At 39.7% G+C, this 18,242-nt stretch overlaps 1 protein-coding gene across 29 annotated transcripts in view; it reads left to right on the top strand.

The window, feature by feature from the left end:
• The window catches only part of C2CD5 (C2 calcium dependent domain containing 5), a 95,311-nt gene that overhangs the window by 36,833 nt on the left and 40,236 nt on the right, over positions 1–18,242 (top strand). For 17 of the 29 annotated variants that reach the window (XM_042470434.1, XM_042470445.1, XM_042470432.1 and 14 more), the window contains 2 exons: positions 1,257–1,365; positions 5,484–5,549. In XM_042470434.1, coding sequence (XP_042326368.1) covers positions 1,257–1,365; positions 5,484–5,549 — 175 coding nt within the window. The remainder of the gene's footprint in view (positions 1–1,256; positions 1,366–5,483; positions 5,550–18,242) is intronic. The other 12 variants (XM_042470435.1, XM_042470452.1, XM_042470440.1 and 9 more) reach the window with 1 other exon arrangement.

The raw sequence follows: 18,242 nt of genomic DNA, 5'->3' as shown, positions 1-18,242 counted from the left end.
TAACATCTCTCTCTTGTTGCCTGCCTTTTCTTTGTCTCCTTATAGTTCTAGTCCTTTCAGTTCCCTTGCACTCTTTTTGCTGGAAGGAGATGTATAGGAATCTAACATAAGGTTATAATGGAGTAGGAAGACTGCAGTCAGTAATCGCCTAGTAAACTTGTAGAAACAGTGTCTGTATTGTCCAAATTCATTTGGGTGAATCAGGCTTTATTAGGAATCCACATTATTTTAACTTCTTCAAGGTTCCAAGGATTGTGGGTGTATGGGTTATTATTCCCCTCTACGCCCTCAAAATTATATCAGTGGCTAATCAGAAAATATGTTCTGACAAGATAGACCCAAATCAGTTTATTTTTTAAATCGATTTAATGGAACAAAGCAGCCTAATTTCAACATATGCCAAAACAGTGACACAAGTCATAGTCATAATACTACAAACCACATCATTACATTGGCATTTCAGAAACAAGAAGGTGAAAGTATAGATTGAAATTTCAATAAATTATATGGAAGATAATAGAACTTTCATATGACCTGAATGAAGTTAAGGAAAATATGAAAATATATTAGGTTTTAAATTCAGTATTTGTGTATATTTATTACCACAGAGCAAAAGGGCTACGTAACACCTATCAAAATACATGTTAATGATCACACAGAGTTAGTTTAATCAGTCGAAAAACTGTTGTTTAACACTCTGTGTCAGCTCTTGTGTGGCTCTTCAGATTTTTTTTTTAAAAAATAGAGAAATATAAGATTCTTGAAGCCTAGGTCTATGAATATATGGGGGTAGAATCTGAATATGACAATACTGTCCACTGTTTGAGCTCCCCAAAGGAAAAACAGGATGTAATTTCCAAATAAACCGAGATATGATCTAGTTCCAAATACCTCTAAAATGATCATTTTTTTCTCAAAAATATATTAGTAAATTAAACTGAAAACAGCATCTATCCTTGATGCATGTTAGGGTTCTGGTATTGCAATATTCAGTTAACATTTCTGTCCAGGAACAGCATTATGAGGGGAAAGTAGTATCTTAACTGCTTTTTCAGATATTTGCTAACCTCACAGCGCATTCGGTCTGTGGATGGCATACATTTGCTTGTTTAGTGCATAATGTAAACCTTAACTAAGCATTTTGCCAACTGTTCTGCTTTGCTTGTGTTTCAAGAGATCCTTGCATGTGGATTGATAAAAAATAAATCAAACTTATAAGGTCATATGTAATTTTTTTCTTCTTCTAATTGGAACAGGAATTTCCTTTTTTTACTTTGACGGCCTTTCCTCCAGGCTTCCTTCTCCACGTAGGTGGAGTTGTCAGTGCCCGTTCGGTGAAGCTCTTGGATCGTATCCACAATCCTGGTATGTTACAAGAATAAATCTTAGTGTCTGCTTGTTGTGACCTTGGCTCTCTGTGTATTTATATATATTATTGATTAAAGAGAAAACCTTGTAAAATGTTGGTGGTTATATAAACACAGTTTTTACTCCCCCCTCCCCACTTCCTTGTAATGTCACAGAGCTATTTAATTCCATTGAAATAGTCTCAGAATTTTTGAAAAATATACACAGTTATATATTTCAATTTTTGTAAAAAAAAATCAAGATTCTGAAATCATATATCTTACTCAGATCTAAAGTGCTCAAGTGCAAACATATAAGATCCCCCCCCCCCCCCCACACACACACACTCTTAAAGATTCTTCCTGGACTTGAGCAGATCTGAAAAGCATGTCTAATTCTTTTTCTTTCTTTACTTTTTAAAGACGCATAAGATTTCCATGTGTGTTCTCTAAATGTGAGCAGAGGAACATTTTGGAAGCGGAAAATTCCTGTCATCAGACATATGGAGGCAGGATGTTAGAAATGACTTTATGACCGTATATACTCGTCTATAAGTCTAATAGACCAAGATCCCAGGTTGACTTATTTACGGGTCACTATAGTAATGTGATAGCAGATCTTTCAGATTTCCCCGTGCGGTGCGGAGAGGAGTTTATTTCTCTCTGGAGCCAAGCAGAAGGAGCCTTAGGTGATTGATTGATATTGATTTTGCTTAAGAGTACCTCTCCCGCCAGTGCATCTGTCTGAAACGAAAGCTGAAACAATGAAGCAAAAGCCTAAATGAGAGTCTTTCTTGCCATATGCACACATACAGATACAGAAGGAGTCTCCAAGTTTTACCCTCAACCTATCCATGGGTCATGCATGGCAAAATCCAGAATTTTGGCCCCAAAACCTGCCCTCGATTTATACATTAGGTCGACTTATAGTTAAGTAAATATGGTAGACTAATTGTGTCCATTTGCCCCCTGACTACAGATATTTTTCAATCTTAATATTTTCTCTCTGTGTTTTAATTAGACCTAGGGGTAGTGTAGTTGTGTCTTGAATTTGACTTGGTACAAATTCACAGACAGAAAAAATGGGTTAGAATTGGAGATCCTGGATGGGGGAATACATTAAACTGTTCCCCAAGGCAAACATTCTACTTTTCTTAAGATAGATTGAAAATATGATTCTTGTGATAATGGCTAGGTTGCCTTCCTCCATCCAGGAGTTCAAGCTGATACTGTACCATTATAGGTTGAGTATCCCTTATATGAAAATTTGAAATACTGTACTCCAGAATCCAAAATTGTCCACATGGGTGGCTGGGATAGTGACACCTTTACTTTCTAATTGCTCAATGTGCACAAACTTCGTTTCACACACACAATTATTTAAAATAGTGTCTATAAAATTACCTTCAGGCTATGAGTATAAGGCATAGACAAAACATATATAACCCATGTATAAATCAACCTCATGTGTACGTTTTGAGACCAAAATTATGGATTTTGACATGACCCCTGGATAAGTTGAGGTTGGCACTCCATCTCCTCTGTTCCCCTCTTCTCGCCTTTTAGGAGAAGCACCAAAGAGTCATCACTGTCCCTTGGAACCCTGAAGCTTTATCTCACTCCTTAAGTTGGTCAGTCTCCTCTGCACATTGCACAGCCTCTGCAAGTGAAGCCTGCCTGGAGTCCCATCTCTTTAATAGCTTGTTAGCAGGAGTGCCTCAACCATAGGCTGTGGTGCAGAGGCTGCTCAAGAGACTCCCTTCCCATTTCCCTTCTGTCTTCCCCTTCGCTCTCACATTGGAGTGCCCAACTCAAGTGAGTGTTCGATTTCTGCCATGTTAACTGTTTCCTCTGCAGAAAAAAAATACAAAACAAAAAAACAAACAAAAAAGAGCAGATAAACACACCCTTTATCCCTTTTCTTGAGACATTCTTTTGTTCATGTTGGAAAAATCAGCATAACTTGCTCACCCAAACTGCCATCATTTCAAAAGGGCAAGAAGTTGGAGATCCCAAACTGAAAGGAAGATGAAGGAGAAGGTTCCATCTCCAGGACAGCTCATTATGGATATTCAGATATTCCAAAATCCAAAAAATAAATAAATAAAAAATCCAAAAACCAAAACACTTCTGGTCCCAAGCATTTCGAATAAGGGATACTCAACCAGTGGCAACAGCCATGTAACAGATTTCAGTTTTTTCAGTGTCAGGAGTCCTAACAATCTGCAGTCTGATGAAAGCTACCTGATGCTGCTAAATTCATAAGTATAAAATGAGGTTGATGCCACTCCTCCAGCATACTTTGAGAGGTTTCTCAATCATGTGACTCCCTTTACAACCCAGCCTCTGGAGATAACCAACATTTTGCCTAGTTTTTCCATAGCTTCCCCCCCTCCCCAAATTTTCTTTCAGACTTTTTTTTTTTTTACAATAAGCACATTCTACGCTGAAGGAATGTCTCTGTTGAGACCCCAAAATTAGGCAGATTGACTGAACTGTGCACCTTCTTTCAGGACATCTCTAAGCATCTAGTAATTGCTCATGTGGATGTTTCTCTGGTGTGATCACAATCCAGCTCTTAATAGTCTTAGGAAGGTGCCGTTTGCATCAGCCTTTGTAGAAAATGCTGATTTTTTGAACTAGTCATGCCAGGCAGTCTGGTTGCATGCCATAGTCCTTGTCAGTCACCCATGTTAATGTATAGATAAATTTTTGTTTTGCCTGAAAAGGTTTGAGAAGGGATAAAGCAGTTTACCTATTCCAGTTCTGGCTGGATTTAGATACAGAGAGAGAGGCAGAGATACCTTCATTTTCTGTGTCCATTTGCTGTTCCAGACTGAGGAGTAGGCACCCATTACCTCAGTCAGAACAATTTCTACTTTCAACTTACCAAGCAAAAGGATTTCCCACTTCCAAAATGTCTCTTTGTTCCTGCCCAGAATAAAGGTATGAAAGTTTGCCAGATAAAATAAGATCTTCTTTTCCTCTCTGTCCACAATTCTTAGTGGACAGAATACAGTCATCCCTCCGTATTCATGGGGGTTAGGGGACAAAGGACCCTCATGAGTTTGAAAATTTAGTTACTAACCCCCCCCCCCCCCCCCCTCAGAGCGACAGGGAAGGGTTAGAGAGGAGCATGTGCGCTTGCCTCTCTCCCTCCTCCTATGCCTCAGAGCTTGCCTGAGCTCTCTGAGGCATTATAAGGAAGCCGGGGGACTTGTGTTCACTGCTTTCACCCCTTCTCCTTTTCGCCCCAGGCAAGCTGTCTGAGGCATCAAGGAAGGGAGAGAGAAGCAGGAGGGTGATTCCCCTGCCTCCCTTCCAATGCTTCAGAGAGCTTGCCTGTGATTTCCAAAGCCATGAATACAGAGGGAAGACTGTAATAGTTTAGGTTTGACTCATTCCCAGCACACAAGAGGCAACTGCCAAGGTGACAATTCCTTTCCATACAGCCACCCAAGTTACATTTGTGGTTCAGGAGCTTGCATCTGTAGAGCCTTTCAACTGCTCCCCCTGTTTCTTTCATCTGCTGCTCCCCCATACTCAAATACATAAGTGACTCCACTGGAACATTTTCAGGTATAGTTTCCTGAAGTGCCTTATTTCTTTATTGAGGAATGTTTGGTAAGAAAGGTAGAAAACCAGAGAGATATGCTGATAAAATATTACTATTCATTATATTAAAAAATGATCCCTATCTCTTTTGTATTACGCAAAGTCAAAGCAACACAATAATTCTGCACATTAGATCTTACTACCACCAATCTTTCTTGAAAAAGATTATAAAAACATTTTAGCCCAAATACTTTTAATTGTAAAATGATAACACCAAGAGGGTAAAATGCATTAATTGTCTGTTGAATAAGTAGGAAAAATAGCAAACAACCTCAGAAGCATGATACTAGTAACTGTTTTAATACCTTTGCTTATTTGATAAATATAGGTAGATTAATAGAGCATGCTCCTTCCGTCCTTCCTTTTCAATTTTCAGTCTCTTATTAACTTTGCTATCTGTGTCTTTCCAGTTCCTGTGGAATGGTATTATCAGTTGTGTTCTTGTTGGTAGCCTGTTTTTCTTTCTTTCTTTCACTGTTCTGCTGCTGTAACTGATCTACTAATTTGCTGTTTTGAACTCAGCCTTTGTCGGAATTATGGGTAACACAAGATCATACAAACTGCTAGACTGGAATAGTTTCAATTCAGGTATTTTATTAGTCATTCAGTACTACATATGCTGACAGAAATTATGGCAGCTCAGTGAAGTCTTTTTAGAAACCCCTAGCTCATTACTAAGTAAATATCTCAAATTCAAATCTTTTAAATATTTAACATCTGAAGAATTTTTATTTTTGTAATTTTAAGTTCTATTCTTAAATTAAATTGTAATTAAATTCCTTGAAAGGCCCCAATCACTGTATATCCAGGTAATCTGACATGGTCCTGCTCCAAGAAGTATGACCACTTCTACTAAAAGCAGGGTTTTTCTGTCTTTTTTGGATGGAATGCCCTCTACTGAGACATTGACTTGCTTGTATGTATTTTAACATCTTAATGTTAAATCTCTTTTTTAGTCATACTGGGCATTTGGTAACTGTGTGATGTTGGGACTGGGGCTTCTGTTTGAGGGATTTTGGTAGAATATATTTCATTCTAGTATTCTTCATTGTTTTAGTCAAATCGGTGCTAATAAAAAGTTTCTTTTTCAAATTTTAAGAACACATTATTTCAATGAATTCTTAGTATTTATCCCACAGGAGCTATATAAACTTTTTATAAACTGGTTTAAATTTCCAAGGAGCCCAACAGGGACAAGTGGAATAGAACTTGGGTAGGTTAGTTGCATTTTTGAAAGCAAACTTAGAGTTTGCTTAAAAGTATAATTTAGATGGTAGATAGCCCAAGGTCTGATGGACCTTGGCTACATTACAGAAATAACTTGGTGTAAACATTAACGGTCCTTGAACAATTTTTTTCTACTCTGATAGAAACTGCAGAGTTTCCTTCACTGCAGTTATATCTTTCTCTTTTATCTCTTGTTACTCTGTCTGCATTTTTCTGTAATAGGTGTGTAATTTTGAGAAATCTTTCTATTTATAACTTATTTGGTCCTTTTATATGTTAATTTTTAAAACATTTTGGTGTATCTTGCAGTTAAATGTAGTTTGACATCTTTGCATCATGCCTTTACAATTAGCCTCTCCTTAAATTAAATGACTGTAGATCTCTTTCTAAGTTATCCTATTACTGATATTCATATTGAATGTAGTCTGTACTATTCATTGAGGTTAAGGCTTGCTGATTTCATGAGCCACCTGTCACCACAACACAGCAACCTTCATGCAGTTATGAGATTATTCAGTGTTGGCAGTACGGGAATATGCTCAGGATGACAAGTGTTTCAGATGAGTTTAAGATTTATTTAACCCAATGGCAAGATTTACTGTTGACTCCCTTTAGTATGAAATAGAAGCTCTTAGGACTGGAAGTGCTTTTTAGAATTTTAATCACTTAGGATTAGATCAGCATTGAGTAATGTAACTGTTATATTAGGAAGAAAGTATTTGGACATTTGGGAGAGTGAATAGGAGTGATGAGGGGCTTGTTTTGAGAGTTGAATGATATATTATGATGCTGTCTTGAAAAAAATATTAAGTAGAGTTTAGACTTAAAAATATAGCTATCTGTTTTTCAGAACTCAGAATATATAGGAACCAGATTAGAGTGTTCAGAGAAGTGTGTGATACAGAGTATGCTATCTAACTCAGGTTGCTTTTTGTTCTGCAGAGGTGACCAGTTAGTTGATCCTATTCCTAATTTTTTATGGCTAAATTCATAAACCCCATACCAATTCTGGCTAAAATCTGGCATGAAAGCACTGAACATTTCTCTAGAGAACCTCCATAATAAATGCATGAAGAACATTATTCAACTTCATCTTAATGTATCATTGCCTTTCACAGAGCAAAGTTTGGATTATAATGTGTTGCTGCTAGGCTCAGTCTACTATATGAAATATATTGGCTGAGTTTGAATGGTATGGATGATATAGCCCTTGTCTTCTCCCCCCCAGGGTTTGAACAACTGAGATGTCAAAATTGAGCCTAGCACTGCTAAAATCAGGCAATGAGATACAGTCTGCCCATGGAGATCTTGTTTTGTGGATGTCACTCTGTCCTAAGGAACTCTGTTGTTGATCAGGATACAGGTGAAGATAGGGAACTATCAACTATTTATTCAAGATTAAATCATTTTCAAACACTCATCCTCAAATTCACATCACTATTACTCAAGTACAGTTTCAGATGATGACTTCCTTTCATTTGGAGGGGAGCTATCGTGATGTCAGAATGAACTTGGTTTATGGCAGTGGTCAAGTTGTGAACTGTACACATTATATGTTGACTTGTCCTTTCTCTGTTAAAATAAGGGGGAAATAATTTTGTGTATCATTAGCAATTAGCCTTAGTACATCTTCTCAGCAAATTGTAGTAGAAATTCTTGTGTTCCATGAATTTCTATCAGTAATTTATTAGTCATATGGTAGCCGTGTTTGCTATGGTTGCAAGGAAGTTGTGTACCTGTTTGTGTAGTATTAATTGTGTAGCTTGACTTGTTTTTCTTATTTTGTTTCCTGTTTTTCTGTGATTATGTGATATCTATGGTTATGTAAACTACTCCATCCACTACTGCTGCAGCTGAGATGCCTGTAATCCCCCCATAATCCCAGATTTGGTAGATGCATAATTGAGGCTGAATGATGCTTTCAGAAATAGATATGTGCAGGAGAAAGAAACCTTTATTTTGTTACAGTTTCAGTTGTAATTTGGAACAGCTGCAAACTAATAAACTTCATGGATTGTTCTTTAAATTTTATGCCAGAACAGATAACACTTTGTGACACTTGGAGTCGAGAGTGCTGTTTAACAGCATTGTATGTAATAAGCAAAAGAGAAAACACGAGATGGATAATGCCTTTTGATAGCAAACTAGTTTCCAATCCACAGTATCAGAATCACTAGTACACAACCCATTTGCCCACCTTAAATTTAAAATTGACTTGCATCTTGCTATCTGCTGTTAAATCAACCTGCAAATATGTTTTTTTTACAAAACCAAGTATATAGCTATACTTTGTCTACACATTAAATCTGGGAGTAATTGTTGCAGTGAGATCCAAAAATATTCTAATTCATAGGTTTTAAAAAAACTGAATGTGTGTAACAAACCTCTTGATAACATCCTGCTAGAAAAACTTCATCTAAGATGCGTCTCTGTGACACTATTGGCTCACTGGAAATCAACATTTTTGAGTGCTAAATTAGCTAAATATACCTCTTCGTTTCATTATTGTTGGCAAAGGTAGATTTTCTTTTAAGATTATTTATAGTACCTTGCTTTTTCCAGCTAATACTGGTAGTAGCAAGCCAGCAATATCTGATATAATGTAGTTGGACGTGCTTTTTGCAGGATGCTTGACTGTTAGTGGGACTAATAACTCTATAAAAGAGCAATTCATGCTTGGTTCTCATCCAGATGAACACTTGCTTAGCCTGGTTTATCCTTCATCTTTTAACTTGGAACAGTATGACTGATGGGTATCAGTCCACAGCCCACCTTTTCATTATGTAGGTCCTTTTGTATTGTGTATAGTACATGTTTGAAATGAGAAACCTTGGGCAATATTGGTGAGGATCATATAACATCAAGGACAAAGAAAGGTTCTTACAGTATGCATGCTGAATTTGTAAACTTTGTGAAATTGTTCATTTTTCCATATAACTAAAAGATGTATAAGTCTAATAGAGAATGATAGCCCATATAGCTAACAGAATAGGAGACATTGATTAAGAGTTTAAAGTGTGTTACAGATGTTTCCACCATAGTCCCCATAATAAAAATTAATTTTACTATCATTCTGTCTGTTACAGTCAGAGATGTGGGGTGGAAAAGTTCAGATGTTGTATTTTCCCATGAAAATTTTCCATACCATTATGGACGGGAGAACCACAGACTTTCACTTGCCAAGTGGTAGCAGCATGTGTACAGTAAATAATCCAATAAAACTTGAGCTGGAAAATGGGATACTCTTTACCCAATCCTATGATTCTTCTACACTGTTTAAAAAACCACCCTCCTCTGAATCTGGGCGATAAGGCTACATGATGCATGGCCCTATCTGCCCCAGATTCATGATATCCTACCTTATTACAGTGTATTTTCCAGAGTTTGCCATTTTAATGTCCAGGCCAGGTCCTGGCCTGAACAGTGCAGTTTTCCTGTCCTCTTCCCTCAGCAGTGCTGCCACTACTGCCTCGCAGACACTTGCTAAGGTCAAGCAAGGCACACAGATCACATGCTGGATGCCTTTTTTGCCCCAGAGTGACAGGCATGCCAGCAGAGCTCGCACTGGCAAGGGAGAAGGAAGGGAAAGCCTCACCATTCAGGTGGGAACTGGCCTGGGGCAAGGTTTGAAGGTGGCAGGGCTGTGGCACCGGGGATAGAAGCACCAGCAGTAGACCCCAGAAAATCCCACAGGGAAAAATCAGATAGTGCAGACAATCTGTCCAATGCCCCTACAGGGAAAGAGTTATACAGAGCTTACCTGACTCAGTTGCTTCATTTCACGTGTGCATATAATTTTGAAGAAAAATGTCAGGAGCTGCTGCTCTTTTTTGTGGTATAGAATCCTACCTCTATTTTTTGTATGTTATTTCTACCTCTGGGACCAAATTTACTGTAAAAGAAGAAATATCCAGGAAGACATCAGATGTGCTATATCAGACAACATTGTTCAGAATATTTTTACTTTTTCTGGAAAACCCATATCACATCTTAGAAATGAGACTCAAAATCTGAGGTTAGACTGATAAACACTGATGATATGTTAAGTGTAAGAATATGCCTTGGCCTGCCTATGGCCTATCCCTAAGGAAGTTTAGTGAAAATGTGTGCGTGTTTGCAGGAGCAGGAGTAGCCCTCCAAAGTCTCCTAAGGAGCTAATGTAGCCTTCCACAGTTGCCTGCCCTGGTCTATATAAATATAAACTCCTTGTGTGGTCCACCCTAAAGTGGTATATAAAACATTGTTTCTGACATTTATCTCAATACCATTTTCTGAATGGTCACTAGAAAAAAATGGCAGACTAGCCTGTGCCATTGAATGAAGGAGAGGTCTGATACTTCACCAGTCCAGAGTATGTACCGTATAAACGCATCTATGAGTCTAAAAATTTATGCCCAAAAATTAACACCAAAAGCCCAGTTTGACTTATTTACGTGTCCCTATGGTAATATGATAGCAACTCTTTCAGATTTCCCCTCCCCATGGTGGGGAGAAGAGTTTATTTCTCTCTGGAGCCAAGCAGAAAGAGTCCTGGGTGATTGATTGTTATTGCTGTTTGTTTAAAAGTCCATCTCCCGCTAGTGAGTCTGGCTGAAACGATGAAACAAAAAGCCTCAACAAGAGTCTTACTTGCAATACACACACATACACACACCAAAGAATCCTCCAAGTTTTACCCTCAACCTATCCATGGGTCATGGCAAAATTCATACTTTTGGCCACCAAACCTGAGATCGACTTACATATGAGATCAACTTATAGTTGAGTATATATGGTATTGCTGTGCTACACAGAGGATTACTAAAATTGCAAGGGCTATAGAAGCTAATGTGCTTTAGTGTAGTTCTGTATGGATCTAATCATGTGGATTACCTATGACTGGCATCTTGAGTGCAATGTTAGTTTTTAGATTCTAATGGGTTTTTTAGATTCAGATAGTTTTTAATTAAATATTAATTAATAATTAATAATGCTAATATAAGATAGTACATTAACATTAATTAATAATATTAATTAGAATTTATTAATAGTAATTCTCTCCTCCTCTTCTGCCTGGCCCTCTCCTCAGGAGAAAGCTGAGCAGGAGGGCCTTTCCTGTCAGTATTCTCCTCTACCCGGACTTCTCCTCAGGCTCCTCCACTGCTTGGTTTTCGCCCAAGAAGAAGGCTGGGAGGAGCAGGAAGGGCAAATGCTTGCCCTGCAAGCTCCTCCACTGCCCAGGAGAAAGCCAGGCAAAGGAGGAGTCTTGCAGGGCAAGCGTTTGCCCATCCTCCCCCACCCGTCCTTCTCCTTAGGAGAAAGCCAATCAATGGAGGAGCCTTGCAGCATGGGTATTCACCAATCTTCCTCCACTGCCGCCACCTAGCCTTCTCCTCAGGAGAAAGCAGGGCAGTGGAGGAGCCTTGACGGGCAAGCATTTGCTTGTCTTCCACCTCCTCCTCCACCCAGCCTTCACCTTTGTAGAAAACCAAGCAGTGGAGGAGCCTTGCAGGGTGAGTGTTCACCTGTCCTGCTCTTCATCCACCATCTGGCCTTCTCAGAAGAAAGCCAGGTGATGGAGGAGCCTTGCAGGATGAGTGTTTTCCTTCCCTCTCTCCTCCCTCCTCCTCCTCTTCTGTATGGCCCTCTCCTTTAAGTCTTTCAACATCCCTGCGGGCCACCCAAAACCCTTTGGTGGGCTGCATATAGCCTGGGCTGTATGTTGTGCAGGCCTGATTAATAGGAATGCTACACAGTATCATCTAACATTCTTTCTGTTAGCAGAATAGCTTAATCTGTCACCAGTATAAGTCCTCTATAAGCTGTACCCCATGGCCAATACTATTATTATTATTATTAAGCTTTAATACTACCGTAGTGGATCACAAATTCACCAGTTTAGACATTTAATTTTGATACATACTGGAGGTCACTTGCAATTGAGAATCAAATGTACAATAGAAGAAGTTGCAAAATAAATAATTATTTAATTATTAACATGCAGGTTACTTCACAAAGTTCTTCCAATTTAAGTGATCAGAAGATATTTATTATTACTTTTTAAAAAAAATGCAAGCTCTTTCTAAAAAATGCAGAGGATAAATTTCCTCTTATCAGAAGCAGTTCCTTTGTGTGAGAGAACATGGCTTGGCTTCCCTAAAATGATACTTGAAGGTAGCTGTTGGGTTTTGAAGATAAATTCTCCTTCACGAATTGAAGATTTATAGAGATTTTTTAAAAGAAATTAAAACAATTCTAACAAATAGTGCAGCTCACTCACACATATTGACCTTTCTGCATAGCCACTAAGTCACCAAAATACCTGTTCAAATGAAAAGGTGTTTATGTACTTGTGAAAGGACAGCATAGCTGACTTGGGTCCAATTTCATCTAAGCATGTCTCTAATTTTCCCAGAAACAAGGTGCTTTTTTCTTATGCCGTAAACAAATGTGGGGAAGTATGTATAGGCTTGTGAAAGTAAATGTAGAGTCTCCTTTAAAAAGTTTTTTTAAAAGCAGTTTTGGCATAAATGGCACTCAGCTGTATTGTATTCACTTTCCCCTAGTAACAGGATTATGCTGAAATTGTGTGAGTTTTTGTGGAAGAATTCTTAATTATGCCACAGCTTGCATAGAGATCCAGAGCTCAAATTAGAAAGAGGCATTGTTATTGATTAAAGTTGCAGTTCTGTGGTGTTTAAAGTTGCATCTGGTGTGATGGTGCTGTGCCAGGCATGCCCTGCCATAGCAAGTTGGTTCATTTCAATAGGGTATCCGACTATAGTTTCATAGGCATGTCTGGCAGTTCATTTTTTCTCAGATACCTAGGTGCAGTTCTTTTGTATTTCATAAAGGACTGTTGTACACCGAGAAAGAACAAATTGCTAGGTGCTGTAAGTAAGCACTGAAGGGCTTTCTGTTCTCATTACTTGTCCGGAAACCATGGGGTCATGCTCTCACATGGTGATGGTTGAAAGGAGAAAATTCCAACAGATCTTTACAGAAACCTCACCATACAAGTCTCTCCATGCACGTGGAATAGAGGAGACATGCAGGCATTAGAAAGAAAGAAAAAGGGAATATGTGTGTGTGTACATGTGTATTAGGGTACATGTATGTATGGAAAGATACTCAGGACTAGCCAAGTTGGCTGTTAAGCAAAATACAACAAAATTAATCAATCAATCCATGAAAGAGCAATACCTTTATTGGCCAACTGAAATGCACAGAAATATGTCTTGGAAGCTTTCAAAGCTTCACTGTTTTTTTTTTAATCAGGCAAAGATATTAAAAATTATACAGAAGAAAATTGACAATGGTACAGTCACAGGCCAACATTTTGTATCAGATGTAGTTCCTGTTGTAGTTGAGTTGTTCTGGAGGGATCTCAGTCCAGGGAAAGGCCACTCCTTCTCTTGGCCATGTAGGCCAGGGACAAAGGTTGATAAAAGATAGGCAGTAATATTTCAACTCCATTAGCAACAGAAAAGTAACTTCCCTTGACACCCACATTGTTGTTGTCCTCTATGAAACTAACCATTCCTTCATTAGGCAGAGGACAGTGAATTTCTCAAGAAGTACCTGTAGTATCACATCTGGAAAAAGAAAGAGAATGAAAGAAAGAACCATAAATAAATAAATAAATAAATAAATAAACTATGTTTCCCCGCCTCTCCCAATGGATCGAAGCGGGGTTACATACTACTTGAAATTAAACAAAACATACAATACAATTCATACACATGTAAACCATTAAAACCATTAATTCCATTGAAACATCAACAATTAACAATTAATAAATTCAACAAACATAAGGCGGCAGAAAATTCTTGGTCATGTCATATCGGGGGGGTATGCTCGACGGAAAAGTTATGTTTTAACTGCCTTTCTGAATGACTCCAGGGTGGTTATCAAGCGAATCTCCTCTGGCAGGCTATTCCACAATCTTGGAACCGCTGTAGTAAAGGCCCTTTGCAAGGTTGGCACATATTTAGTAGACGTTGTTTCCATTAAGTTCTTTCCTGATGTTCTGAGGGTGCGGGGCAGATTATATAGGGAGATGCGGTCCCGCAAGTAACCTGAGCCCAAGCCATATAGGGCTTTAAAGGTAATAACCAACACCTTGTACTGTGCCCGGAAGCGAATGGGAAGCCAATGAAGATCTTTCAAGATAGGTGTTATATGGTCAAACCTAGATGAACTGGTGACCAATCTGGCTGCCATATTTTGTACTAACTGAAGCTTCCAAACTTGGTACAAGGGTAGCCCCATGTAGAGCGCATTACAGAAATCTAACCGAGAGATTACCAGAGCATGTACCACAGTTTCAAGGTCCCCTCAGTCTAGGTAGGGTTGCAGTTGGCGTATCAGCCGAAGCTGATAGCAAGCACTTCTGGCCATCACATCTACCTGAGATGTCAATTGCAAGGACGAGTCCAGAAGTACTCCTAGACTGCGAACTTCATCCTTCAGGGGAAGTGTGACCCGTCCAAGACAGGCTGACAGATTTCCTTCCTTAGACCTGAGGGACCTATCACAAGTACTTCCGTTTTCTCTGGATTCAATCTGAGTCTGTTTTCCCTCATCCAGCCCATTACCGACTCCAGGCAGGCATTCAGAGGGGAGATGCCAGCCTTCGACACTGTATCAGTCGGAGACATAGCAAAACATATTTGGGTGTCATCAGCATACTGATAACACCACGCCCCATATCTCCGGATGATCTTTCCCAGTGGTTTCATGTAAATGTTAAATAGCATGGGAGATAGAATGGCGCCTTGGGGGACCCCAGATGTCAGCTCCCTCTTAGAGGAGCAGCTGTCTCCCAGCTTCACCATCTGGAATCTACCTGAGAGGTAGGATCGAAACCACTGAAGCGCAGTGTCCCCGATACTCAGCTCCCTCAGGCGTTTCAGAAAGATACCATGGTTGATGGTATCGAAAGCTGCTGAGATGTCCAAGAGCACCAGTAAGGCCACGCTACCCCTGTTGGTGCCCAGACAGAGATCATTGACTAAGGCGACCATGGCAGTCTCCACTCCGTATCCTGCCCTGAAGCCGATTTGAAATGGGCCCAGATAATTGGTTTCATCCAAGACACCTTGGAGTTGGAAGGCAACCGCTCTCTCGATTACCTTGCCTAGAAATGGTGAATGAGAGACTGGTCTATAGTTGTTTCTCAGCACTGGGTCTAGGGAGGGTTTTTTCAACAGCAGTTTAACCACTGCTAACTTCAATTCAGATGGAAATTTGCCCTACCTGAAGGATGCGTTTATTATAAGTTGTAATAGTGTAATTACTGCATCTCCACCCTGGGCAGTCAACCAAGAGGGGCATGGATCGAGAGTGCATGTTGTCTTTTTAACACTTCCAAGTAGCTTGTCCGCTTCATCGGTATTTACAGACTCAAAGTGATCCAGTTTAACACAGTCCATGGAAGCGCTGGATATCTCTCGTGTCATTTCTGTTATAATGCCGGCATCAAGATCAGCCCTTATCCGAGAGATTTTATCTGCAAAGTAGTTGTTAAAATTGTCACAGCAGGCTTTAGTTGGTTCTAGTATAGGGTTCGGGGTGGGAGGCAGCTGAGTCAGCTCCCTCACTACCCTGAACAGCTCTGCTGGACGGGACTTTGCAGACACAATACGTGCAGCATAGAACTAAGAAAAGATGTGATTTAGACAATTGTTACGAAGTGTTGAAACATCTGGGGAGGGGGTTTCAAGATGAATGTTGAATCACTTAGGCCTCATATACATTAAAACTGTCCTGTTATTTGAAAGATTCTCTGATATTTTGCAAACCACGAAGGCTGAAAAATCAATGCTTTTTTCTACTGTTGAGTGTGGTTTATGAGATTCTTTTCTATTCATAACAACAACAAAATACAGTACCCAGAAAATAAATAATGAGAAGGACAGTGTGTTTCCTCACTATCAGGTGTGCATGTGAAAGAAAGTACTGAAGTCAAAATAGAAGATAAAACAGAGTTGGAACATAGCTGTTTTAGTCATACTCAGGATTCGTGTTAACAGTAAACACAATGTTTGTTTAGTTTCATTTTAATTTTGGTAGTGCTCAGAAATTGATCTACCTCTTTTATATTATGGATGAAATACATAGACTGTAGTCCTAAGAATATTTATATATTAAAAAAACCAGTAAATAATTATCAAAACTTGGATAGAATTTCTTTACGGTCAGGGATCCAATATATAATTTTAAAACCATAACAAGAGAAACCCCACTGAGTATGGCTGAGTAAGCCAGGAGTGGTTGATTTTAACTACAGCTAACTTTTAAAGCAATTTTTCTCAGATGTAGGCGGGTTACAGACCGCCAGTTTGGGGCGGCCTGCACCCGCCCCTTTCCCCACTGTATCGGGGCCTCAGCTGCCAGACCAGCAGCCTCCAAGGCCCCGATCCGCCGCTTTCCAGGCCGTGGGGAAGCGGCAAAAGGTCGTTTCCCTGCAGCCTGGAAAGGGGTGTCCTTGGGGCTTCAAGCCCCAAGGACACCCGGTGACGGCGGGGAGGAGGAGAAAGGGGCCGCTTGGCCCCTTTCTCCTCTATGTCGCTGGGCGCAGCCATGTAAAGGCTGCGCCCAGCGACACAAACCCCAGAAGGAGCTCCGTTTTGGAGCTCCTTCTTGCACTGCGGAAAGGGCGCTCTAGGTGCCCTCGCGCGGTGCAGACGTCACGTCTGCGCTGCGTCATTTGGAGGTGGCGCGGTTGTGACGTAATGGCGGCGGGCATGTGGAACGGCTGCCGCCATTTTGTACGGACTGGGTCCGTATAAGGGTTAGGGGCGTCAGGAAGTGACGCCCCTTTCTAACCTTAATACAGACCCAGTCCATATTTTCAGGCCCGTCTGTAATGGGCCGTAGTGTCCCTTTGTACTTACACTAACGAGGACAACTATCTTCCACCACCTTACCAATTTGTAAGGCTTGAAGTATTGAGGATTGAAAATTTATTTCAATTGTATTAGAAAATGAAATACAAATCTTCACCATAAAGTTTTTAGGTCACCCTTGCTAAACCCACTTGAATAGATTCTTGCTGGAAAAGCTTGTGATTGAGTGCTCTGTATGCTTGCCTTTTGCTTCACCTAGACTCCAGGGCCATTACTTTCTGTAACCATTTCAGTGAGCTGCCATAGTTTTCAGTCTGTACTGTCACCTGATCCAAGCATGCGCCAAAATACCCACCGTTTCTGGCTCCTGTATGCTGAATCTGCTTTGCAAGCCCTTAGTTCTTTAAGCTTCTGCTTCAGCCCGGAACAGAAAAGGCTGCACTCTTCTGAAGTGTGCTGGATACATGCCATCTTGCTGCTATCCCCCTCCTAATTCCTCTATTGTTTATGTAATTCCTTAGCTTTACTTAAATGTGTAAATGCTCTGATGGCATCTCCATGAGAAATTGTGTGGCTCATGCCTCAGAAAAAGGGCTGCTTGTGAATCTCTGTCAGAAAAAAAGAACCAGAATGCTACACATTGCACTGCATTCCAGTGTTTTGTATGAACTCTTTTTGCCATGTTGTGGTGTCTTGATTTTTATTGAAGTGTTTTTATGTTTTAACTTGTAAAGGTAAGTTTGTGTATATATTGTGTAAATATCCAATGCATTTTGTATATATGCAAAGCTATTCTGTTAATCTTCAGGAGGGAAAGCTAAAACGGGCATAAAAATCCTGTATTCTTGCAGAAGAGGAAACTTTTATTGATAAAAAAGCATATTAAAATCGTAGGGGATATGTTTAATTTTACAACTTCATGCTTTTGTATGTGAGTTTCTGAACAAAGTGGAGCAGATCCTGCTTCCAAGAAAATCAGTTATGTGATCTAGCCTTTCACTAATGACAGATAAATTGTATTTAATTTCATATGGTGGGATACCTTGTGGTATCTAATCATGATTCCACAGTATTTCCTGGTTTTCAGGTCTGTGGTTTTTAAACCATTGACTGGCTGCATAGATCAACTATCTTTCGGTATTACTGAGAACTATTGCAAGTGTAGTGACAGTGCTACTGGAAATGGCAGATTTAGAGCTCATCAGGAAATATTACTTTAAAGGAA

This window comes from Sceloporus undulatus, chromosome 5 (assembly GCF_019175285.1).
Source record: "Sceloporus undulatus isolate JIND9_A2432 ecotype Alabama chromosome 5, SceUnd_v1.1, whole genome shotgun sequence".
NCBI lineage: Eukaryota > Metazoa > Chordata > Lepidosauria > Squamata > Phrynosomatidae > Sceloporus > Sceloporus undulatus.
Note: the sequence above shows the minus strand (reverse complement) of the source record. Positions and strands in the feature narration are given on the sequence as shown.